Here is a 25856-nt window from a genome sequence, read left to right as displayed (position 1 = left end):
TTATTTATTACATGTTATTTACATGTAATTTACTATCCCACATGCATCCACGTGCACCATTAAATAGTATCTACTAATTGATTCATTTGGTAATGGTGTTGTGCTTCATCTAAAGTCCCACCATTCCCCCATTCCCCTTCCCCCTTTTTTTTTCTATATGATTCAGGGATGGAGACATACAAACTCTGTAGCAGTCATTGTCTCATATAAAGTCTGAATAATTTTATTTAATGAACTCCTATTACACAGTATTGGTAAATTTAAATGAGATTGTACAGGGATTGTACAATCAGATTGTAGTTGGTCTCGCTCCCCCATGACCTTGTTAACACGGGCGTACTTAAGGGTGCACCATGCCATGCATCCCTGTGCAGGCAGTCCCATTCATTCATTCCATTGGGATGCAGTGGCTGAATAGAGGCAGCTGCTGCTCCCTATTTCACAGCCATGCAGGTGTGGCTGCACTTGAGCACCCACATGTGTATGGCTGTCAAAGTGGGAGCAGGAGCTGTGTCCCAATTGACATGAATAAGTCTGCCTGAATGGGGATGCACGAAACACCTGTGCATCCCTATGGAAGCAAACATAGTCCTTGCTTAAGAAAGCCCGTGTGAATGAGGCCCCATAAGCCCCATACACACTATCAGATTGTCTGCTGATTTTTTCCTTCAGGTTTACCAAAACCATGTAGTACAAGGGCCTGCCTGATTGCATACACATTGAAACCCCTAAGGTTTGACCTCATATTATATGGTTTTGGTAAATCTGATGGAAAAAATCAGCAGAAAATCTGATAGTGTGTATGGGGCTTTAGACTGACATAGTCATAGACTGTCTTACAGTGCCATAGTGTGTGATTACACTGTTGGCAGTTATTACACTGTTGGCACAATCTAGCTCAGACTCTTGAAAGTCACATTTCTGTGTAAATATAAGCAGAATTGCACACAACTACAACAGAAATTTGGGATCGTTCTATGATTAAATGACTGAAATCTACCACTGGGTCTATAAAAGTGGTTTATAATCATTTTAATAGCCAAACCTAATCTATTCTTTTTTTCTTACCAGACAAAATATTGTTGTAACAATGACTGCAGACAAGAGCACTTAGTGAAAGTAGCACCCTTGTGCAGATATACTGACCGTATTTCCTCTCCCCTGCGCTTCTGCTCTTCTTCCAGCTCTTCCTTCATCCTTTCCACCCTCTCTTGTTGCTCTTTCTCCAGCCGCAGCTGCTCCTCACGCTCTCTCCTCTTCCTCTCTACCTCATACCGCCTTCTTTCTGCTTTCTCTGATCGTTCTCGAGCTCTGGCCAACTTCTGTTGATGGACAGAGCTGCTGGTGGCCTGAAAAACAAACATCAAAGTTATAACAAGGATAGGTTGACTTTGTTCCTGATGTTGTCCTGAATTTTTTTTACTAATTATTGATTTGCTGGCCTCTATGGAAAAGACATTTAAAAGAACTCCACTAAAGCCAAACTTTGGCCAGCTTTTTGTGTGTATCTCTGTTGGATCTTTATTGCTGTCTGTGTCTCCTTTGAGGAAATTTCCCTTCCCTTCTTGTACTGTTTCAATAATAAAATATCATATAATATGCCTTCTAACAGCATGAACATTAAACGGATTGTAAAGTAATTTTTTTTTTTTTATAATAACAAACATGTGATACTTACCTCCACTGTGCAGCTCATTTTGCACAGAGTGGCCCCAAACCTGGTCTTCTGGAGTCCCTCAGCGGCTGTCTCGGCTTCCCTCTGCAAGTACTTCTTACGTTCATGCGAGCTCCCTCACATGGTGAGAAGCACTTGCGGGCGCCCTCCCGTGATACAGCCGGCGGCTATAGCCGCTCGCTGTATCACTCGGCCCCGCCCCAGCGCGCCGCCTCATTGGATGTGATTGACAGAAGCGCGAGCCAATGGCTGCGCTGCTTTCAATCCATCCACTCTAGCCAATCAGCGACCAGGCTGAGTGGCGAAGAGGACATCAGGGGCAAGCGCGGGGTGCCGGCACTGTCAGATGTTTACCTTTACAACCACTTTAAGTAGTTCTAAAAGTAAAAGGTCTTTTATCTTAATGCATTGCCTGCATTAGGGTAAAAAAACTTTTAATAGTGGTTTCCCCCCAGCCCCCCTCCCCCCCATACTCACCTGAACTCTTTTCTTGGTCCAGTGCTGTGCACATCTGCATCGGCTCTTCTCTCCTTTCCCGGCTCTGACAGGCTTGGCTGAGAGCATCTGGAGCCATTGGCTCTTGGTGGTGTCAATCAATATCTGTCAGCAGAGGGGGGGGGGGGGGGGGGGGGATCCGAGCTGTGTGTCTGAATAGACGCAAACAGCCTGGCTTGGGAGCGAGCTTCCTATGGGGGCACTTGGCGGGGGGAAGAACCAGATGTGCTGGTGTAGACATGAGAAGAGGAGGGTCCAGGCTGCACTGTGCAAAACCATTGCACAGAGCAGGTAAGTAAAACATGTTTGTTATTTAAAAAAATAAATTCAAGCATTACAATCACTTAAATAAGTATTATAGTTGATTCTGGGCATACTCTCCATGCACTATCATCCATTTTGGTGCCTTTTCCAATGCAAGCAAATTCAAGCAGTTCTAATTTGCTCCTCTTCTACATTGTGGCACAACACCTGCACCAAATTCAAAATAACATACTGGCAGTTTATGTCATTTGAAAGTGGAGCTAATGAAGACTTTCTTTTGGCATACAGAGACAGATTATGCAAAAAGTGTCTTGCATGCACGTCAAATTGGAGTAAGCTGTGCTACTTTTAGAAGGCATGTGAGACCCTTTCACAACATTTGTCTGCTCCAGTCTTTATAAATTCCAGTGTGTGCCCATAGACAATTCTTCCTCAGCGTGCTCTCTCCCCAGACACTGTGCCCATCACACAGATAGGTGCATGGCCAGGAAGTTTGGTATTTGGGTGGGGAAAGCCTGAGAGATTGGTGATGGTATTACTCAAATATGGCAATGCCCATACTTGGGAAATGATGAGCTCACAAGGGAGACCAACCTGATAGGGAACTAGTCCTTATGGCCGCAGTGCCTGTTTGGTGGGCAAAGTCTGATGAAAAACAGAGAGTAGTTCCCTATCAGGTGCAGACTACTTTTAATTGACAAAACACAACAGTGGGCAGATCAATAGCTGCTATTCAGTCCAATAGCAGCTTTCGACTCTGCCATTTGTCAGTCAAACCGATGTGCCTGTAGAGACTAGTTCGGTGAGCTCATCATTTCCCAAGTATGCAATATACTAGATTTGGTTAATGACATTACCATTATCTCTGGCCCCTTTATTTACATTGAGCTATTGGCCAAGGAATCTCCCAGCCAACAACTGAATGTGGTTGGGGATAGAGCTCTGTGCAGGAAGTTATCACTTTCATGACAGCTCCCCAACACAAACTTGCCTTACTCTGAGCCCTGGCATAAGTCCATACCCTAGCTCAGAGCTGGTCCTAATTCCTGCCAGATTCCTTATCTGTGAATCTGTGATTATTTAAGAATCTGTGGCAGCCATAGCAACAGCTTTTAAAAGTGGCTGTAGTATGAAGAATGTTAACGAAACTGGGGAAAATGCTTGCATCAATAAGGCAAAGCTAGTTTAGTCTTTTTTGGTAAAATTAACAAAAATGCATTCAAAATGCAAATTGACCAAATTGATGTGAACCACTGATAGCACAAGCAAACAAATGCACATATAGGTATGAATTGGGAAAGAAACTATAGTGGACTATGATGTTTTGGAAAAGTTCTACAAAGCATACTCATTCATTTCACAGCATGGTCTAATGGGACTTTTTGGGAGCCTATGGTGTGATGTGCTATATATCATTTTTAATTTAAGGTTACATGCACATGGATGTTTTAAAAAAGGGCTGTAAAGCTAGTACAGATGCCAGGAAAAAAGCAGCGTTAAAAATGCGTTTTTTCCCCCACGTTTTGCACTGAATTCAATGCACGTTAAGCCACGTTAACTTTCAGCCTTGTTTCTCTATCTCTATTCAAAAATCAATGGTTCCCTATGGGAGTCCATTGATTTGAATAGAAGTCGCACCAGAAGTCGGATCAAGATGATCCGACCTACGGTGCGACTTATGTACTGAGAATCTTGAAGGGGAAACCCCGTGAATGTTTTTTAAAATTTTTTTTAAAATTAGCGTGAGGTTCCCCCCCCAAGACGATACCAGACCCACCGGTCTGGTATGGATGTTAAGGGAAACCTCCCACACGAAAATATATATTTTTTAATTTAGTGTGAGGTTTCCCCCCAAGATCCATACCAGACCCTTATCCGAGCACGCAGCCTGGCCGGTCAGGAAAGGGGATGGGGAAGAACGAGCACTCCCCTCCTGAGCCGTACCAGGCCGCATGCCCTCAACATGCAGGGTGGGTGCTTTGGGGAAGGGGGGCCCTTTGTGGGCCCCCCACCCCACAGCACCTTGTCCCCATGTTGATGAGGACAAGGGCATCTTCCCGACAACCCATTCACCTAGGGGGAAAAGTGTCAATAAAAAAAAAACACATGGGTGGACCCCACGCCATTTTTTTACATTTTCGCTGGGTTCCCCTTCAAGCTTCTCAGCACAGAAGTCACACCGCAAGTCGGATCATCTTGATCTGGTATGACCTCTATTCAAATCAATGGGTTCCCATAGTGAACAGAATCGCCGGACAAGGCTTAACACAGCATTAAGCCTCGTTAATTTGCGTTTAACACCTTTTGGCGGTGTCTGACATTTTTACAGCTCTAATGCTGGAGCCTCAGAATGCACTGGTCCTGTTTTTTTTTTTTACAGCTTAAAAATGGCTATGCCGTTTGCAGCTCAAAAACGCCTAGGTGGGCATGAAGCCATATACTAACATGAACAGGCGTTTCTAAGCTGCAAAAAACGCTCAAAAAAGCAGCTGTAAAAACGTCTGTGTGCATGTAGCTTAATTATACGCAGTGATGTTCTGTGTAATCTGGTGCACTCTTTCCTTTAGGCCGGGTTCACACCGCTGCGATGCGGGAACGCCGCGAATCCGCGGCGTTTTCCCGCATCGCACACCTCCCGCCGGCAGTTCACACTGCCCTATGCGGACGGCTGGGAGTGTCAATGATATGTTAATGACACCCCCAGATCCATCCGCATATCGCAGTGCGATCTGCCGACTCGCACAGGAATCGGATCGCATGGTGTGAACCCCCATGCGATCCGATTCTGTTGCGGACCAAAAAAAGGGTCCCGTGCGAGTTTGCTGCGGGAGCGATGCGAATTCAGCCATACTATCTGTATGGCTGTACTCGCATCGCTACGGAGATCGGATGTGATTTGCGGTGCGAATCACATCCGGATCTCCCCCCGCAGCAGTGTGAACCCAGCCTTACTGTGTTTTTTCCATACTTCCTGTGAGTATGCTTTGAACTTATAAGGATGAGCAGACTGCTGACTGCCCCTACCATTCTTTGCTAATAATTATGTAAACGATATATATGCTGATACTTCACAATTAATTCTGTTACAATTAACGTACAATTGTTTTTCTATAAGGGTGTAGCTGTTACCTCCGATGACAAGCTGTCAGCATACTCTTCTTCATTGGTGGGAATTGTTTCAGGAACCTTCTGTTCTGCATCCTGGTTGGAAATGTTATCTGTGGCCCCTGTATCCGAGTCAGGAGGCAGGTCTTTGGGTTCTGTTGGAGAGGGGCTCCTCTTCACATGTTCAGTTACTACATAAGAGTCTTCACTTTCCTTTTCAGAATCATTCTCTTCCTCTTCTGACATCTCATGAGGTATTTCCTGAGTCTCTTGGATAGTTTGCTGCCCTGTGCCTGAGGATTTCTTTGGATAGGAGATTTTGCTTTCAGCTTTCTTCTCTTTGGGCTTGCCTGTAAAATGCCCCCCCCCCCACAAAAATACAAAGTGTTACTGGGAAAAGGGGTAATGAGAAAAAACGATTATATAATGGCAGCTATACAATCAGCTTATAATATACTCATATTTACATGACATACACAATGTGTTTCTGTCTGCATAATGTTATATGTGGATAATTATACATGGTAACACTGGATATTCAATCTGTATTTATGCATTTCCCAGGTGTATTTCTTCTGCAAGATGTATAAACAAATACCTTGGGCAATGTTACAGTCTATTTCAAAATATTATAATATATACAAATATACACACAGGTTGCACATAGAATTCAAAGGGTATTATTTTTTTTTTTTTAAGAGCACTGCAGAAGCTGTTTGATTTCAGTATCTCTGTCTCTGTCCTAAAAAACATAATGCTGCATATGATGAAACAGCATATTAATATTTTATATTTAACAAACTAAAAAAAAAGTTTTAAAATTTGTATTTTGTCAGTCCTGATTATAATAAAGAAATATATAAAAAAAAACGATTAATGTCATTGTATGAAAAAACATTAAACCGCCTAAAAAGTGTAAATCCAAAACAAACCATAATAACTTTCAAAACCCCACCCGAATGATTGCCTTTCTTTTACAAATTCTAAATATCAAACAAATGCACTATTTGTACAAGTGTACAAAGATATGGGGGGGATTTATAAAGACTGGGGAGGGACTGTTGTGCTGCTGGACTGAGAAAGTAGAAAAGCCATACAAACAAATCTCCCAGCTGACCTAGGTTTTTTTTTAATCTTAGTCTTGGTTAATCAAACATGCATCCTTATGATGCAAAGTGTTTGAGAACTGTCTGTTGAAGTAATTAGCTCTTCTGTTCAAAGTTCTAGTCTTCTATATGGTAATAACTTACCTACTACAAATGCAGCCTTGCCTTCTGTAGCAGATCCCTGACTTGACTTTTTGGTTGCTTTGGCTTGACTTTTCTCTGTTTTTTGAGTCTTCTCTGGATTGCTTTTCTTCTTGCCCTTCCCCTTTACTGTCTCTTTATTCTATGAAGTAACAACGACAACCATGTGAAAGTAAAAAATATTAGAGAAATATAGATGTGTAAGTCTACTCTGTGTATAATGACTATTGTAGATCAACTGTATTAGTCACGTGTTACAAGTACCACAAATAGGCACTCCCCAATTCAGGCAAAGGATTACAAATCTGAAATATTTTTTCAAAATCACTAAACAAACCTGTGCTTTTCCTATTCATTCTTCCTGACAGAAAGCAAAGTCACATCTCTCTAATATGGCTACATACATCAATAAAAAACAGACAGAGGCCCTCACCCTTCCATGGTCTCTCCAAAACTAAATGATTTATTTTGGTTGGAGATGGACTTTAATCAATAAGTTATAATCATGTGTGATCACTAGGAATATGTGTTACATATTCACCTTTGTGTGGCAGTTATCATTTCCACCACGATTTACCTTACAGAAGAGAAAAAAGGCTGGGTCCTGTTGTGTTGTTGAACACATGAGAACAGAAATATGGAAGCCGTCATTGCTTCAACACACTGGGGTGGATTTACTAAAGACAACTAGACTGTGCACTTTGCAAGTGTAGTTGCACCCATTTTACCCAGAGCTTAGTAAACGCGGCAAAGCTCTGCTGATTTTCATCGTCCAATTGTGTGAAAGCAAAAATGCTTTTTTTTTTTAATTTACCTTGCACCTTATTAGGTAGTCTTTACAAGGTGAAGCTTTACCACATTTACTATGGAAAATTGGTTCATATGCACTTGCAATGTGCGCAGTCTATTTGCCTTTAGTAAATCCACCCCACTATGGATGAAGGTAGCCTGTACTGATGCCCCTTTAGGGGAGAGTGCAATGATCACTGCGTTTATAACATGTCCTGGCTGGGCATCATTAAACTCAAAAGACTTGTAAAAAAGGAATACTGCAAAGGACAGCTGAGGACTAATGATGAGTATCAAAACCTAAGCTACTTTTTTATTTTGAAATTTGCATTTGGGCTTTAAACTCTATATGCTGGTTTAAAGGTCATTGACTTACTATGTGGTAAAACCTGGATACGAATGACAGCCCTGGGTTTTGTACCTTTAAAATCAAGTCAGCAATGGCACATCTCATATGTCTATCCCCATAGGTTCAGTTTAAAACCATGTTTCTTGTGCTATAATGAAACTTTTATGGCAATACTTCTTATATTTGCTCAAAGCTGAAAAGATACTTACTACAGTGTTGGTAATCTCCTCGGCATGCACCATTTCCTCCTCTTCAGTCATTTCCTCTTCAGTCATCTGCTGCTTCCTTGGTGGACTCTTTTGTTGTGTGACTTCTGCCTGTAGATCATGGCCAGGCAGCTTTTCCTTGTTCTCATTTGTTTCTCTTTCTACATCTTTGTTGCTGAAAAGAAATTGGTTAGGTAGATTAAGAATCCCAGCTATGAAAGTCACATTTTACAGACAATCTACTCACCAGCACCAACGGTCTGATTTTTCTGTTATTTCTGCCACTAGACTACCGATATGAGTGCCAGGAAGGCAGGTTATTTGTCATTGTGGTAGGCCTACTACTGTTTCTGTTAACCCAGCACCAGTGGATCAGGAACAGTATGCACAGATAGGGGCTCTTTGGGCCTGCTTAGGCATATTCAAATATCTTCTCCATCACCAATACCAACTGTTTGATTAAGTCTATTCTTTACATAATGTGCAGGGCAGTGGGGGCTACAGGGAGGGGTTTATAAGGATTGGGGCATTAGGTATAGGCACAAGCATGTTAACTGCAGAAGGAGTTACAGAAGTTTGTATATATTAAGTCTGGGCTATGGGATTAAAGATCATAGGAACTGCCTAGGACTAGGACGCAGTTGTGTCAGGCTATGCTACTGCATGCTTTACCATAACACCAATAAATGAGTCCCAAGGGCAAATGCATTATTTGCTCACATGACCAGGTTTAGTTTTATGGATAAGTCCCTTTGCAGTGGCCGCATGTGAACTAGTCACAAATCTGAATAGTGTTACAGAGCTCACACAGAATTAGTGGACAGCATGATGACCGTACTGTAGAATAAAGGGCACACACCATCCTTTAGCCAAGTGCAATGATTGTATTACTAGCAGACATGCTGCACCATGGTTTTATGGCAGAATGTCATACCCAATATATTGAAAAAGCTAGGAATGACTATGAGTGCTTAAAAGAGAAGTATGTTTTTTTTTCATACTTACCTATGTAGATGGAGCATCAGACTGATGCTGCATCTGTCCCCTGTCGCCTCTTCACTGAGAACCGAGTCAACGAACACCGCAGATAATTCGGTTCTCTCCCCTTCTCAAGCGGAGAGATGCAGCGCGTCAGTCAGCATATCTCCTGCTCAGCTCCTCCACACCCACTGGAGCACTGAGCTGTGAAGGGGTGAAGTGTGGGGGCGTCTAATCGGCTCGCTGAGACTGCCATCAGTCCAGGCAGCTGGCGGATCCAGACGTCAGAAATCGGCATGATGTGGTGCCTCGACTGAACTTGGTGACGTCATCAGAGAGCGGACTTCAGACTGCTCTCCGCTGAAAACGGGTCACAGGAGTGCAAAATGAATTGCACTCCTGTGACTCATAGGAGAAGCCCAGCCTAAAAAGCTCAGTCTGGACTTCTCCTTCAAAGCAGAGTTCCAGCCTGTAAAAACAAAAATTAAAAGTCAGCAGCTACAAATACTGTAGCTGCTGACTTTTAATATAAGGTCACTTACCTATCCAGATATCCCACAATGTTGGCACCCCTAGCTGGTTCATCCATCGGTCCTGGGTTCAGGCGCCGGCATCTCCACTAAGGGAAACAGACTTCACAGCCTGTTTATACTGCACATGCGCGAGTCGAGCTGTACTTTCTGAATGCTCCTGTTATCTTCTGGGATATCTCTGTGTCTCCCAAAACGAAGCTGGGGGGAGACAATCATTGTTCAGCGATCTTACCCCGGGTGTGGTAGCGGGTACCTGTTTCTGACAGGTATCCGCGCCCCCAAAAAGTGCCAAATGTGGCAGTGTGGGGGGGGGGGGGGGGGTTTGCAAACAAGCGGAGCATCCTCTTTTGGGTGAAGCTCCAGTTTAAACTCCAGGAGTTATTTGTATTGCTTGGCAGTATGCATTCCTCATACTGTAACAGAGTGACCGCTGGGGAAGGTGCAAATCACTGTAGTTGTAGGTGCTACTACAGCAGTAACCACAACCTTCTAATTACTCCCTTCTAAGGTCTTTGTGAGCAGCTGCACTACCCCTCCTCTCCACCTCCTCCAATCAGCATGTCCTATGAATGGTGTCAGTGCCAAGTGACTGACCCTTGTGGTCAGTGTGCAGTGGGGTGGCTGCTTGCCTAGAACCTAGCCAGGACCCAGAAGATCACGGCCATCGCTGTAGTAGCGCAGATTACTACAGCTATTTCCAGCTGCCCCAGAGGAGGTATGTGTAATGCAAGCTTACATTTTTCCAAACTGGACCAACGTAAGAAAGAAACACAAATATTTTCTGGACTTCAGTTTTAAAGGAATCGCAAAGAAATTATAATAACATGCATGACAAGCATTGATATCTGCTGCTCACATTTCAGGGATTTTCTTGCTTTTCCTGATTTCCTTTATAGTATTTTCCTTGGAAATATCGGAATCCTGTTTTATTGCATTCGTTTGTTTTACAGTACCTACAATACAAAATACAATTTTCGGCTTAAAGAACAAGAGATATATTCATCTAGAGGCCAGTTGCTCACATCATTAAATGAATCATACAATTTCTCTTGCTATCTCATCTAACAGTACCAATGCATAGAAGCTGTTATGAGATTTTTATTGCTCCTTATGTTACAACTCTCTAGAAATCTCTGCTAGAATGGCTAACAGGAGGAATGGTATGGGTCACTTTAAATGAACCTATGAACTATCATTAGAGGCGGTTCAATCTGCCCTGATCTTTGCCCATGCAATCCAATGAACATCAGAACCCACATGGGCTAAGAACGCTATTGCTTTACACAGAGTTATACAAGAGAGCAGAGTGCTGACCCCACCAGCTTGCTTCCTCTCCTTCACTGTCCAACTACAAGCTTGGAGCAGAGTGGTGACTAAACTGTACTTCTTAACTGCAGTAGACAAAAATTAGGTCACTGATTTGATTATGCTATCTGCAAGACAAGTCTGGATCACAAAAACAGTGTTCATTTCATTGATGGAAATATTTTTATTGACTAAATTAACACTATTTTAGTCGACTAAAATGTGACTTAAACTAAAACAGTTCAGATGACTAAAATACAACTAAAATTTAAATGGTATTTTAGTCAAGAGACTAAAATATGACTAAAATTAAATGTCATTTTACTCAAAAGACTATGTCTAAAACTAAATTTAAAGTCTAGATTAACACTGCACTACCACAAGAATAAGTGGGGGGCATCTACTAAGCCACTGAAAAAAGGCTTTTCTTATTTTTTTTCTTAATATTTAATGTTGGTAATATATTCAGGTAATATGTGCAATGGCATTACAGCCAATATAGTTTACCTTTTTTATTTTTTGTATATTTTAAACTTGCACTTCTTTTTCTCAAAAAGCTGAATTTTTGTTTGCTCATGAAACATGGTTTTGTTTTAAAGACATTATATATCATGGCTAAATCTGTGTCTGTAGTGCATGTTCAAACCTTAAAGAGGAAGTAAACCCTGATGAGTTTACTTCCTCTTTTTTTCCCTGCAAAGGTAAAGCATAATGGACTACTATGCATCGCATAGTAGCCCATTATGTGTCACTTACCTGACACAGGAGCCAGCGAAGTCGCCGCTGTCCCCTGTAGTCCGCCGCATCCATCTTGCTGGTGGCGTCTCGCAGCTCCGCCGCTGTCATTCGGCGAAGCCGCGATGACGTCACTCCCGCGCATGCGCACGGGAGTCGACAAATGCGGCAGCTCCATTCTTGGAACTGCCGCGTTCAGTGCGCCTGCGCGCCGCTGTCTACGGCGCATGCGCCGTAGACAGCGGTGCCCGTTTTCGGGCAAATATCTCCTAAACCATATAGGTTTAGGAGATATTGCTTGGACCTACAGGTAAGCCTTAATCTAGGCTTACCTGTAGGGCAAAGTGGTTTGTAAGGGTTTACAACCACTTTAATACCATTAATAATAACATTATTAGATTTTTACTCCCAGAGTATATAATGAGTTTGAAATTTCTAGAGAAATGCTTAGATAATGCATTACAATTGAACTAAACCCATTACATCTTATGCCGCATACACACGTAGCAGACTAAGTCCGCCGGACTTTCCGAACGAGCTACTTGCCCACACGCGGCACTTTTTCAGCGGACTAATACTACCTACTAAGTCCGCTGGACTATCCGCCATACTTTTGAAATGAACGTACTCGCCCACACACGCGGAGGAAAGTCCGCTCATTTTGAACGCGTCTCCAGGTAGCTGGGGCCAGCGAAGGAGGCGTTGCTGACGCCGTCACCTGGCATGGACTTAAAGGGGAACCCCCAGGTCCATATCAGACCCTTATACGAGCACGCTACCCGGCCGGCTAGGAAAGGGGGTGGGGACGAGCGAGCGCCCCCCCCCCCTTCTGAGCCATACCAGGCCCTCCCACCCCAAAGCACCTTGTCCCCATGTTGATGAGGACAAGGGCCTCTTCCTGACAACCCTGGCCGTTGGTTGTCGGGGTCTGCGGGCAGGGGGCTTATCGGAATCCGGGAGCCCCCTTTAATAAGGGGCCCCCGGATCCTGGCCCCCCACCCTATGTGAATGAGTATGGGGTACAATGTACCCCTACCCATTCACCTGTGAAAAAAAGTAACACACAAGGGTTAAAATAGTTTATTGCACAGCTCCGGGGTCTTCTTCCTTCTTCGGGGGTCTTCTCGCCGGACTCCTCCGCTATCTTCTGCTCTTTTGCTAGCTCTTTCACTAGCAGAGGAGCCCGGCTTTCTTCTTTGCCGCCGCCCTCTTCTTCCGACTTCGGGGGTCTTGTCCCCCCTCTTCGGTTCTTCTTGCCGGGCCACGCGCCTTCTTCTAGCTCTTTTACAACCGGTGGCCCGGTCTTCTGTCGCCACTGCCGCTGTCGCCATCTTCTGTTCTTCTCTTCTGGAGATGTTGCCTCGTCTCTGCCTCCGGTCACAATGGCAGGGATGCGGCGCGCAGTGACTTATATAGGGACATCACCGGATGATGTCCATTATGATGTCACACTCCCAGCATCCTCTGGGACTGTGACATCATAATGAGCGGGGACATCATCCGGTAATGTCTCTATATAAGTCGCCGTGCGCCGCGTCCCTGTCATTGTGAGCAGAGACAGCGACGAGGCAACATAAGAACAGAAGAACAGAAGACGGCGACAGCGGCGACAGAAGACTGGGCCGCTTGTAAAAGAGCTAGAAGAAGGCGCGGTGGCCCGGCAAGAAGACCAGAAGAGGGGGACAAGACCCGCGAAGAGGGGGACAAGACCCCCAAAGTCGGAAGAAGTGGGCAGCGGCGAAGAAGAAAGCCGGGCTCCTCCGCTAGTGAAAGAGCTAGCAAGAGAGCAGAAGATAGCGGAGGAGTCTGGCGAGAAGACCCCCGAAGACAGAAGAAGACCCCCGGAGCTGTGCAATAAACGATTTTAACCCTTGTGTGTTGTGTTCTTTTTTACTTTTTGTCACAGGTGAATGGGTAGGGGTACATTGTACCCCATACTCATTCACATAGGGTGGAGGGCCGGTATCCGGGGGCCCCCTTATTAAAGGGGCTCTCGGATTCTGATAAGCCCCCGCCCGCAGACCCTCGACAACCAACGGTCAGGGTTGTCGGGAAGAGGCCCTTGTCCTCATCAACATGGGGACAAGGTGCTTTGGGGTGGGGGGGCCGTGTGGCCCCCCTTCCCCAAGGCACCCCCCCATGTTGAGGGCACGCGGCCTGGTACGGCTCAGGAGGTAGGGGGTGCGCGCTCGTCCCCACCCCCTTTCCTGGCCGGCCGGGTAGCGTGCTCGGATAAGGGTCTGATATGGACCTGGGGGGGACCCCACGCCAATTTTTTGGCGTAGGGGTTCCCCTTTAAGTCCATGCTGGGTGACGGGGCCAGCGACGCCTCCTTCGCTGGCCCCGGCTACCTGGATACGCGCTTAAAATGAGAGGACTTTTCTCCAGGCGGGAAAAGTCTGTTAATTTCCAAAGTACGGCAGACTGGCACACACACGGCCGGATTGTCCGCCGAAATGCGAGTCCGGAGGACAGATTGGAGTGCAAAAATACTTTCTTAGTCCGCCGGACTTTTGGGTAAAGAGGATTGTTTGATCGTGTGCACGAGGCATTAGTCAACTAAAATGTACTGGAGATTTTAGTCAACTAAAATACGACTAAAACTAAAACAATTCAAATGGCTAAAATACAACTAAAATGAAAATGCCATTCAAGTCAAAAGACTATGACAAAAACTAAATTGAAATTTGACATAAAAATGAACTACACAAAACTGACTGAACACATTTATAAATTCCTTTGGCAGCTAAAATCATGAATAGATATATAAACTCTGTATTTAGTGATTTCCCAGGATTTAAATTTGATGTCTAAGAAGAAGTTGTTCAACTTTAATTATTCTTCATACAACAATTTCCTTTCTCAGTGTCCCCATTCTGTTAACTCTGTCTGTGAAGATCAGTGAAAGCAAAGACCATAATAAGTATGTTGCAAACATGTCATTCTTCACGGTAAGAAACAATGGAAATCGAAAGCATTGAAATATGGAGCCAAATTGGCTGAAACCATAACAAGTATGAACATGCATACATGAATAAAATACATGTTAATTAAAAAAGAATGATTTTATATAAATATTAGAACAAGTCTTCAAACCTTTAATGTCTGGATCTTGCTTGATGCTGTGTTCATCTTGAACAGTAGGGGGTGCCGGAGCTTCAGCATTGTAAATATTCTCTTGTTTTTCCAATGTACTCTTTCCGGTTGACGGTCTTTCATTGGTTGCCTTTACCTTTTCCAGAGTTAGTGTGGCACTTGTATCTAAAGAATGCATATAATTTTTAACAATTTTTGTGTATAAAGCAAATCATCACCCAGGAAAAGGACATTTAGATAAGTCCATGCACAATTCCAAATAGTAACAGCCTTATAAAACCCAGACACAATGATAAATGCAACCCACTGTGTCTTTTCTTGAAAATCAATGCTTACTGTTTTCCAAAATAAGAAATGACACGTAGTTTAGTTGGAAATGTATATTTATAAATCACTGCAAATTTTGGATTTGCAGTATATGATTTAAGCATAAGTCCAACCATAGGCATGCGCAGGGGGTATGCCAGGTGTGCCTGGGCACACCCTAATCACACTTTGCAGTGCTGATTCACCCTACTGTCTGGGCTTCTCCCCGTGTTGTGCTCCCCCACTGCAGTGCTGCTGGCATCTCTCCTCCCCTCTCCCCCGGCTGCTACAGGGGGGGATTTTTCAGAATGGAGAGTGGGGGGAAGGGGCTAGTCAATAAATATGCTTGTAGATTAACTGGCGTCTGTCTAAGGCCCCTTTCACACTTGTGCGACTTGGGACTACAAAGTCGCATGATTAGTCATACCCCATGATTTCCAATGAGTACCATTCATATCTGTGCAACTTCAAGTTGCAGCGACTTTAAAGTAGTTCTTGCACTACTTTGGTCTGACTTTGATGTGACTTGAGGTCCATAGACCTCAATATTACACAGGCATTGCTTAAAGTCGCATCAAAAATCGCAGCAAGGTTGCCCCGACATTCAGGTCACACAAATATGAAAGGGGCCTAAATTGGCCCTAGTATGTGTATGAATGTGTGTTAGGGACTTTACAGTGTAAGCTCCTTGAGGGCAGAAACTGATACATGAATGTACAATATAGTGTAAAGCACTGCGTAAATTTATGGTGCTATAAAAGTACCTCTAATAAAAAAAGAAATAAATGTCACTTCCTTTTCTAAATGAACACAGTGAACACAATCACTGTGTTCAATCATTACTGAAGCATTGTAAACTGTGTTTACTATGTTTCATTTTGTGAATGTTCAGGAAGCCACTCAGCGCAGAACACTATCCACTCATTCACTGTCCAATGCAGCTGAGGCTGCAGAGAAAGGCATGTGTGTTTGAGTTTTGGGGTGCACACCCTAATGCAATAGGCTGCGCACACCTATGACTCGAACCAAAATGTTTTTCTTTAACAAAGAGCTTATTGCATGAAATATATGGTAGAGGTTCAAATGTATAAGAATGCATACAAATTGAAGAGCTGAATATACATTTAAACAATGACACACTCAATTGTGATATAAATGGCTTTGTAAGAGGGGGGAAGAGTGTCAATGATAACCTAAAATAATGTGAGCATGATCAAGGTCTGGGGAATGTAGATTCGACCCATTTATTATTTCTTTTTGAAGAGAGTGGGTAAAGCTCAAGGTGAGCACTGTCAGGAATAGTAATAAACCTACAAAGGTTTTATTCTTCCCTACTCTACCCAACATTTCATAGTTTTGGCTAGTGTTCCATTTTAAAGTCAGCTCATGACTAGGGAACAGTGCCTTGCAGGTGTCCTTCTCAAGAAGCAGACCCCTTATGCTCTAGTACAGTGATCTCCAAACTGTGGGCCTTTGCTTGCCTATATCAGACCCTTGGGACACTAATGCCCCCACTGATACAAGACATTATTCCTTCTACACCAACAATGGAGCACTATTCCTACCACTGACCCCAATAATAGGGCACTATTCTTCCCAATTACACCAATGATGGGACACTATTCATCTCACTGACACCAGCTGCAGGGACACTAGTCCTTGCCCTGATATCAACAATTCAACACTATTCCTCACTGACACCAATGATTGAGCATTCTTTACTCATATTGACACCAGGGCATTTTCTACCCACAGTGGCCACAGTCTGGCTCCCTCAAATTCTGAAAGACCATAAACCGGTCCTTTGTTCAGAAAGTTTGGAGAACCCTGACCTAGGACTTTGATAGATTCAAAAAGGAAGTGGTTGCAACTTTTTCTCTTGATATCAGTAGGCCCTTGTACATCACTAACACCTACCCCGAGTAAAGTGTGGTTCAGATGTGAATGTTTTCTGCTATGAGACTCCACCCTCCTCACTGCAGAATAGAGAAGATAGGTATTGTATGACCAAACCACCTATACAAGAATATACTGGTTTATTGCCCTAGGATCTGTTAGTTGGTGGCTTTATCATTTCAATTTTGAAGTGCCATGGCAAAATGAAAATAGAATATTCACTACCTGACTTGGTGCGAGGCGTCTTGTTGATTATTGTATCTTTGGTCTTGATTAGCTGCTTGACAAACAATAAACACCAGGGATTAAAATGAGGCAGATATAAAGACTTCATTCAACAAACCAAAGAGCCAGTGTAATTTCCAGTAATAAGTTAGTATTTATCCTCCACATCGTTTTCCACCATTGATGTTCTAAAAAGAGAGAGTTGGTTATTTATTTTTATTTTTTTAAGAGAGATGGTTATTTGGAAATTAACTTTCCAATGTTTAAAGTAAAAAGTGTTTAAAAAACGTAAAACGTCTTTATTCTTTCTGAGATGACCAGTTCAAGGGTAAGTAACAGAACAGCTCTAACAAATCCAAATGAATGTAAAGATTACAGCATTGGAACTGAAACATGAGAAACATCAGTACTTTGTTAACATCAGGATTTCTGTGTCTGAGAGGCAGCATGAAGAATGTTCCATCATCCCAAACAGGTGTAGTCCAGGATCACAAGATTATAGACAGAAATAACTTGGGTGGACTGGTGCAGACAATGTCATCTAGACAGCCTTTCATGTAGACAATGTCTAGACAAAAACCTGAGCTACAAAGTAGGTAGGCTGTGTTCTCTATATGCATCTCAAGGTTTCATTTAAAAAGAAATGTACATTTAAAACAGTATTAAACCAAAAATGTAATATATTGCAGCTTGCCAATCATTAGATGTGGTGGTTGCTCTAGTTTTCTTTTTTTGTTTTTTTCACCTGATGATCTGGCCAATAACACATTTTTTCAGAGTGCCTACACTCTGGATGAAGGAGAAACTGAGACACCCTTGGCCAGCAGTATTGTCATTCTATAGGGGAGAGGAGAGTTAAGCTGTGTATACACTAAAACCAGAACAAAAATTCTGTATGTGGAACGTTCGGTCGATTATCTGTTCCTTGGTAAGGATGTCTAGAGGGATCTGCACGTGCTGTTAGCGAACACGACTGAGCTCATCCTTATTCCTTTAGTATAGTGCTTTTCAATAGCCAATCTCAACTGCTTGGACGAAAACAAAACAAAGGTAGAACATTTTTATCATACGTGAACACAACATCCAACTTTTGCCCAATATTTACAGTAATTGTACAGAAATAATAATGACGGAAAGCAAAGAATTACCCAGAAGAAGGTAGCAATGAACATCGAAATCATACAAAAGAAAGAACGTTTGCTTTGTTGTTTCCAAAGTTCTCGTACAAGTGAATACCATTGTCGTTTACATCATTATACGCACTTTTGTGGAAAACCGGACGATCGTTCAATTTACTTATAGTGTGTACCCCACGATAGATGTACTAGTACATTTAGATACAGTAACAAGCTGAAGCCAAACTCCAGCTAACGCTTTTTTTCTTTTGAGAAAAAGGTTTACATGAATAAATAAAAGCACCCCTTTCAGTAGAAAATGGGTTGTCTAATTCCTCTAGCTGCTACATCTGCAGAAAAGCATGTTCTGTTGAAAAATAACAGACTTACCAGCAGGTTCACCAGGTGAAAATAAAGGAAAGAAAGGCTAAAAAATAAAACTAATGCAGACATCACATGTAAGAATTGGTAAGCTACAGTATAATACATGTTTGCTTTTGGGCTTAATGGTGGTAAGCCGGAGGAGACCGATTGCCAGATAAGCCATTTTAGGTTATTTTTTTTTGTTTGCAATATATAGGTGGAATTAGTATTTTTTTTCCAGCTGTTTGACATCCAAGCATCTATCTGTCTAGCACAGTGAATATAAGCAACAATTTCAGCATTGATTTCTGCTCAGCACTTGTTAAGACTTAATAAAAATTAATAACTGCAGCTCCCAGGAGCAGCTAATTGCAATCTATCTATTTTTTCTTCAAGAGTTGCCTAAAGCCTCATTTGAGCCAAAACTTTTAGGCCCCTTTCACACTGTTGCGGTGGGTGCGCCGGTGGTAAAGTGGCACTATTTTTCGCTGAGCTTTTCCTTAAGTTTTGTGGCGCTATTCGGCCGCTAGTAGGGCGCCTTTACCCCCCGCTAGAGGCTGAGAAAGGGTTAAAACCACTGCAAAGCGGTGCTGCAGCAGTACTATGCTGGCGTTATAGTTGCGTAGCCCGATTGATTTCAATGGGCAGGATTGGTTTAGGAGCAGGTGTATATATCGCTCCTTCACTGCTCCAAAGTTGCTGCTTGCAGAAGTTTTTTTAATGTCCTGCAAGGGCACCACTCCAACGTGAAAGCACTGGAGAGACAGGAGCGGCGCTTTACAGGTGCTATGCAGGTGCTATTTTTGGCGCTGTAGCGCCTGTAAAGTGCCTCAGTGTGAAAGGGGTTTTAAGGGTATGGATAAGTCAACACCTCTATCGTATTTGTTTATTGCTATCTGTGTCCTCATTTGGGAGATTTCCTATCAATTCTGGAGCTTGTGACAGAAATAAAAGGGGGCATGTGTCACCAGGACAGGAAAGCAATAAAAATCAGACAGAGCTTCTAATCCCTCTCTATGTCACACTTGTCATTACTATTTTTGTGTTGGGGTGAACAGTTACCTATCCCTACTGTAGGCAGGTGGGTGGTAGACAATGCTCACACATTAACGATCCAAATAATGAGGAAGAGTTCAATGAAAAATTTATGAATTTACAATTTAACCATGCGGAAAATCTTTGGCATAGTGGACTTTTAGACCTTTGTTCATCTCTCTCTAACAGCAACATTAGAATGATGCAGAATTAGTAAGTAGAGATGGCCTTGCGGTTCGCCCGGCGGTCGGTTCTCGGCAAATTTTGCGTGTTCGCGATTTCTGCCGCTGTTCGCCCGGCAGACATATGCGTTTACATTGTGAAAGAACTTTGACCCATGATGACACATCCATCATGGGGTACAGGACAGCTAATTGAGACATTTCAGCACATGGACATACCTCCTACCTTATAAATAGACCTGATCTGACGGCCATTTTACATTCTGTCTTTTGTCAGTGTAGGGAAAGGTTTCTGTGTGGAGCAGGGACAGACTGTAGTGACACAAATCGCTAGCTATTAGGTCCACAAAAGTCCTTTTAAGGACTGGTATAGGTGTACAGTATATAGGGTTCTGGTGCACTGCTGTGCTGGTGATTGCTGAGTGCACTGTTGACTGATTCTGCAGCTGTCTTTTGTCAGGGTAGGGACAGGACGCTGTGTGGAGCAGGGACACTCAGTTTAATCACTAGCTATTACTATTAGGTCCACAAAGGTCCTTTTAAGGACTGGTATAGGTATACAATATATAGGGTTGGGGTGCACTGCTGCTGACTGCTGTGCTGCTGATTGTTGCCCAATTCTGCAGCTGTCTTTTATCAGTGTAGGGACTGAGGGACAGTCTGCAAATCACTAGCTACTAGGTCCACAAAGGTCCTTTTAAGGACTGGTATAGGTGTACAGTATATAGGGTTGTACACGCATAATCTACTTTCTTTCAAATATAGAAAGAATATTATACTTGACTGCTGCCCGATTCTGCAGCTGTCTTTTATCAGTGTAGGGACTGAGGGACAGTCTCTATCATGGTGCTGGTGCTCTCTATCGTGGTGCTGGTGTCAGTGCTCTCTACCACAGTGCTGGTGTCAGTGCTCTCTATCACGGTGCTGGTGTCAGTGCTCTCTATCACGGTGCTGGTGTCAGCGCTCTCTATCACGGTGCTGGTGTCAGTGCTCTCTATCATGGTGCTGGTGTGGTGTCAGTGCTCTCTATCACGGTGCTGGTGCTGGTGTCAATGCTCTCTATCTCGGTGGTGGTGTCAGTGCTCTCTATCACTGTGCTGGTGTCAGTGCTCTCTATTACAGTTCAGGTGATCATCTCCTGCACCATCTTCATAGCCTGCCCTGACCTTTCCTCTCCTCCATGGCCTTCATGCGCTCCTGAATTGTCAAAATTTCACAGATAAAAAAAGAATGGTTGTCTTTGTCGATCCCAGATTCACTTAATACTTTTGTTATGTCAGTGTCCATGTGGTGGGACTATGTGTGCACAGCTAGTAAGTATTTTGTGGCTGAAAATATGACCTGTAGGTTTTTAAGGTTCGCCTGCCATTAAAGTCAATGGGGCCCGCCGTGAACTTTGCGGTTCGCAAACTTTTGGCCGCATTCGTGGTTAGCGTTCGCGAAACGTCCCGTCGGAAGTTCATCCATCACTATTAGTAAGGGATACAAATATAAAATAAATGTAATCTTAAAATACATTCGGTTTTGGTATTGCATGTTAAAGTTGAACAAAAACGTAAATTTAGGAGCAATATATCTCGGGTTCTATACCTCGGTCGACACTCCCGCCACTTTCTTGACTGGCGTAGATTTTCCAGTAGCGTCTGTGGATATCTGCTGAAATAATAGTTTGCTGGTATAATATAGTTTATTAAATTACCTAACTAATTTCTCCCTATTAAGGTTTGAACACTTAGCCCTTGTACACACGGTCGGAGATTCCGACAACCAAATCCGTTGGATTTTGTCCGAAACTGTTGTATACACACGGTCGGACAAAGTTGTCGGAAAATCCGACATGATGATGTTATTTCGTTACGACGGGACTATGTTCACGCTAGTAGCCAATAGCTTTGGTGTAGGAATTTGATCTGAGCATGCGTGGCACTTTGTCCGATCGGAATTCTCTGCACATGATCGGAGTATGTCCGATCGGAGAATTTTGTCGGAAAATATTTCCGGCAAGTTGGAAAAGTTGGTCCAACGGATATTTTCCGACGGAAACAGTCTGATGCAGACCACACACAGTCGGAATATCCGACAAAACGCTCCGATCGGACACATTCAGACGGAATCTCCGACCGTGTGTACAAGGGCTAAGACCCCTTTCACACTGAGGCGATTTTCAGGTGTTTTAGTGCTAGAAATAGCCTCTAAACAGCACCTGAAAACTGCCTCCCATTCATTTCAGTGTGTCTTTTCACACTGGGGTGGTGCGCTTGCGGGACATTCGGAAAAGTCCTGCAAGCAGCATCTTTGAACAGGAGATAGTTTCTGTGATGTTGACTAAGGCAAACTCCCTGCCCATTGAAATGCATGGGCAATGCTTCCAAAGTGCCTGAAAAGCGCTTCCAAATTGTCCCAACAGCGGCTTTTTTAACCCCTTCTTCAGGTTTAAAAGCGCCCACTAGCGGCCGAAAAGAGCTGCTTAGACAGCACTAAAGGGCCGCTAAAATGGCCGCACTCCCAGTGTGAAAGGGGTCTTAAAAAAAGATAATTCTCACACATTAGACTAGGTCATTCTGCCATGGTGCAGACTGGTACTATGCAGTAAATGATGCTAGCTTTTCAAACTTGTTCATACTGGATGTGTTACCATAGATTTTACTATCCTTTCCAGCATAGGGCAAAATACATGGTCCTATAAGACAGATAATGAGTACCATTCTATCACACTAAAGGCAGCCAAACATGGCCAAGTCGACCACCCGAATTGCATTCCATGTAAATCCAATTCATATATACAGTTGTATCCACTATATACACTATATACACATAAATACATACAGTAGATTCATATATCCCTTCCATTCATAAAAGCATAAGTTGCTAATAAAAGGATGCTTGTTCATCCGATGGTGTTGTGTCCTCGTTTATGTATATGATAGAAGAAAGGACATATCCATGGTGTAGTGCATGGCCATACGATGTGCACCTTCTATACAGACAGCAGCGGCCGGTGGCAATTTTAAAACAATAGCGATCTTAATTCAGCTACATGTGAGTAGGTTTTTATTTCAATAAAGCACATTACAATTACGTACTACACCATGGATATGTCCTTTCTTCTATCATATACATAAACGAGGACACAACACCATCGGATGAACAAGCATCTCCCAGGATATCGCCAGCTAATGCCAGAGAGCAGCACAGTGGCTCATACTGTGGAGGCTTATCCACCCCAATTGGGGTAAGATTTCTGGTGAGGGCAATCATATTACTAAGCACTGAGAAGCGCACTGGGAGAAGTTTGTTCTACTGAGAAAAATTAAGGATTGCTGCACTAGTCACTTTTCTTCGTTTATTTTGTCTGTGCAGGACTTTTATCAATTGTCACTTTTTATTAATTGTCACTTTTTATATATACATTTATTTGTTTATTCAGGCATCTGCACTGGATTGTAATTTTGGTTATATATTTTTATATGGATTTTTTGTATGAATTTTATATACACTGGTGTTTTAGACACGAATAGTATTTAAATTTTTATTTATTTTTTTTCTGATAGATTTAATCACGGTCACTAAACTACTAGGAAATTGATACACGCTACAATAGAAATTATATGATGTTTAATATAATAAACATCATCATAATAATATAAATAATAATAAAGTAAAATAACAACATGCTGGTTGTTAACATAAGGTTTAGTACATACTAAACTTTCATCTAGTGATGTTGCAACTTCTTCTTGTAAACTTACAGAACTTTTGGGTGATAACTGAGGAGATCTCTATGAATATTGTTCAAAAGGCAGCATGTGACATGCTGTTTATTAATTATTATATATTATTATTATATATTATTATAATTTATTAATTTATACATTTTTCACAGACCAAGCTAGCACCAGACTTAGCGGTGGAGTTGGTACTGATCAGCATTAAGTGATATACCTGGGTGTTGGGGGATAGTATGGATTATGTAAGTGACACTGTTTTATGGTTTTATGCTATGGCAATTCTGTTATGTTCTCTCCTATTGCCAGCAGCCACAATGCTTTGCATTATGGCCACAGCAAATTTAGTTGTGGCATGTTGATGGGGGCACTGCTTGTGTCAAACAAAAACATTCAAGTCAACAGGGCTGTGCTGCAACTGTGGGCCAAATGATTGAATTAGTCCCATTATAAAATTACAATTCGGCAAAAAAAACAAAAACAAAGAAAAAAACAGGTATTCCGCAGGTGGTTCCTGAACATCTAATGCCCCATACACACGATCGGATGTAGATCGAACATTCCAACAACAAAAATCCATGGATTTTTTATGACGGATGTTGGCTCACACTTGTCATGCATAAACACGGCCACACAAAGTTGGTCGGAAATTCCGAACGCCAAGAACGCGGTGACGTACAACACGTACGTCGAGCCGAGAAAAATTAAGTTCAATAGCCAGTACGGCTCTTCTGCTTGATTCCGAACATGCGTGGAACTTTGTGCGTCGGAATTGTGTACACATGATTGGAATTTCTGACAACGGATTTTGTTGTCGAAAAATTTGAGAACCAGATCCGCGATGGAAATTCCGATGGAAACTGTCCGATGGAGCCTACACATGCTCCGAATTTCCGACAAAAAGCTCCTATCGAATATTTTACTTCGGAAAATCCAACTGTGTGTATGGGGCATAACAGTGGCTGCTTAGCCTCACTCTGAGGAGTGATCCATTGGTAATCACATTTTAGAGAATAGGCTAATGTGAACTTTGCATTAATTAAGTGCTTCATGCTTTGCAAATTTTTTCTTGTTCAAAGAACTGAGGTACCAATAGTGTCTCCAAAAAATCCTTCTCAAACTATAACATTATTTTGTAAGCATGCTCAGTGGTCATTTTTTTCTCTTCTTTTTCATAATATAATAAACATCATCATAATAATATAAATAATAATAAAGTAAAATAACAACATGCCAGTTGTTAACATAAGGTTTAGTACATACCAAACTTTCATCTAGTGATGCTGCAACTTCTTCTTGTAAACTTACAGAACTTTTGGGTGATAACTGAGGAGATCTCTGTGAATATTGTTCAAAAGGCAGCATGTGACATGTTGTTTATTAATTATTATATATTATTATTATATATTATTATAATTTATTAATTTATACATTTTCACTATTTCACTATATATATGTATCACTATATTGATTATATATCAGTACATGATCTATTCTATTATTTTTTAAGGCTATCTTCTTTGATGATACACAATTTGTTTAACTTGCTATGTATGAGCATTTGTGACATTGGAGAAATTTAAAGTGACAATGTCCCTGCTTCATCAGCAATCCTTTTAAAATAATCAAGACAGCAATTGAAATTATAAATAAAGAAGGACAGTAAGTTACATAGTTGGTCAGTTTGAAAAAAGTCCATCTAGTTCACCCAATAGAAAAAACAAACAAATAGAAGAACCACCATACACGCAATCCTATACCCACAGTTGATCCAGAGAAGGGCAAAAACCCCTATAAAGCAGGGTCCAAATTTGCTTCAACGATGTAAAGAATTCCTTTCTGATCCCCTGGATCAACTATCCCTGGTGTTATTACCTATAAATGTTAATAGCTAGTTATATTTTACCTAATAATGATAATATCTAGTTATTTTTTTTAGAAGAATATAAGCTGTAATTGGAATTCCGAGTAAGATTTTTTTTCGTTTTAAATAGAAAAGGAAAAGGTCAGAATCTCTGTCAGGTTTTCACTGTTGTCTGTGACCTTGGCCAAGAGATGTTTTATAATTTCCTGTTCCCAATACACAGGAAGGGAGATGAGATTTCTGCACTGTGGGCTAAGTCCCAATATTTAACAAATGTCACTAGAACAGATGTCTATAATGGGGAAGATCTTCTCTCTTCTTTTGTCTGGTGACAACTGTAACAATGAAGATTTACTCCTACTTTATAT

General features: G+C 42.2%; 1 protein-coding gene across 13 annotated transcripts in view; it reads right to left on the bottom strand.

Annotated features, from left to right (window-relative positions):
* The window catches only part of KIAA2012 (KIAA2012 ortholog), a 266686-nt gene that overhangs the window by 31609 nt on the left and 209221 nt on the right, over positions 1-25856 (bottom strand). For 4 of the 13 annotated variants that reach the window (XM_077448591.1, XM_077448594.1, XM_077448595.1 and 1 more), the window contains exons 17-25: positions 24888-24962; positions 21490-21555; positions 17205-17259; positions 14778-14942; positions 10498-10594; positions 8134-8305; positions 6790-6928; positions 5564-5889; positions 1147-1349 (exon numbers count right to left, since the gene is read on the bottom strand). In XM_077448591.1, the coding sequence (XP_077304717.1) occupies positions 1147-1349; positions 5564-5889; positions 6790-6928; positions 8134-8305; positions 10498-10594; positions 14778-14942; positions 17205-17259; positions 21490-21555; positions 24888-24962 (1298 nt within the window). The remainder of the gene's footprint in view (positions 1-1146; positions 1350-5563; positions 5890-6789; positions 6929-8133; positions 8306-10497; positions 10595-14777; positions 14943-17204; positions 17260-21489; positions 21556-24887; positions 24963-25856) is intronic. The other 9 variants (XM_077448592.1, XM_077448593.1, XM_077448596.1 and 6 more) reach the window with 9 other exon arrangements.

This window comes from Lithobates pipiens, unplaced genomic scaffold (assembly GCF_037356315.1).
Source record: "Lithobates pipiens isolate NorthernLeopardFrog02 unplaced genomic scaffold, aLitPip1_a1.2 Scaffold_22, whole genome shotgun sequence".
In the NCBI taxonomy this organism is placed as follows: domain Eukaryota; kingdom Metazoa; phylum Chordata; class Amphibia; order Anura; family Ranidae; genus Lithobates; species Lithobates pipiens.
Note: the sequence above shows the minus strand (reverse complement) of the source record. Positions and strands in the feature narration are given on the sequence as shown.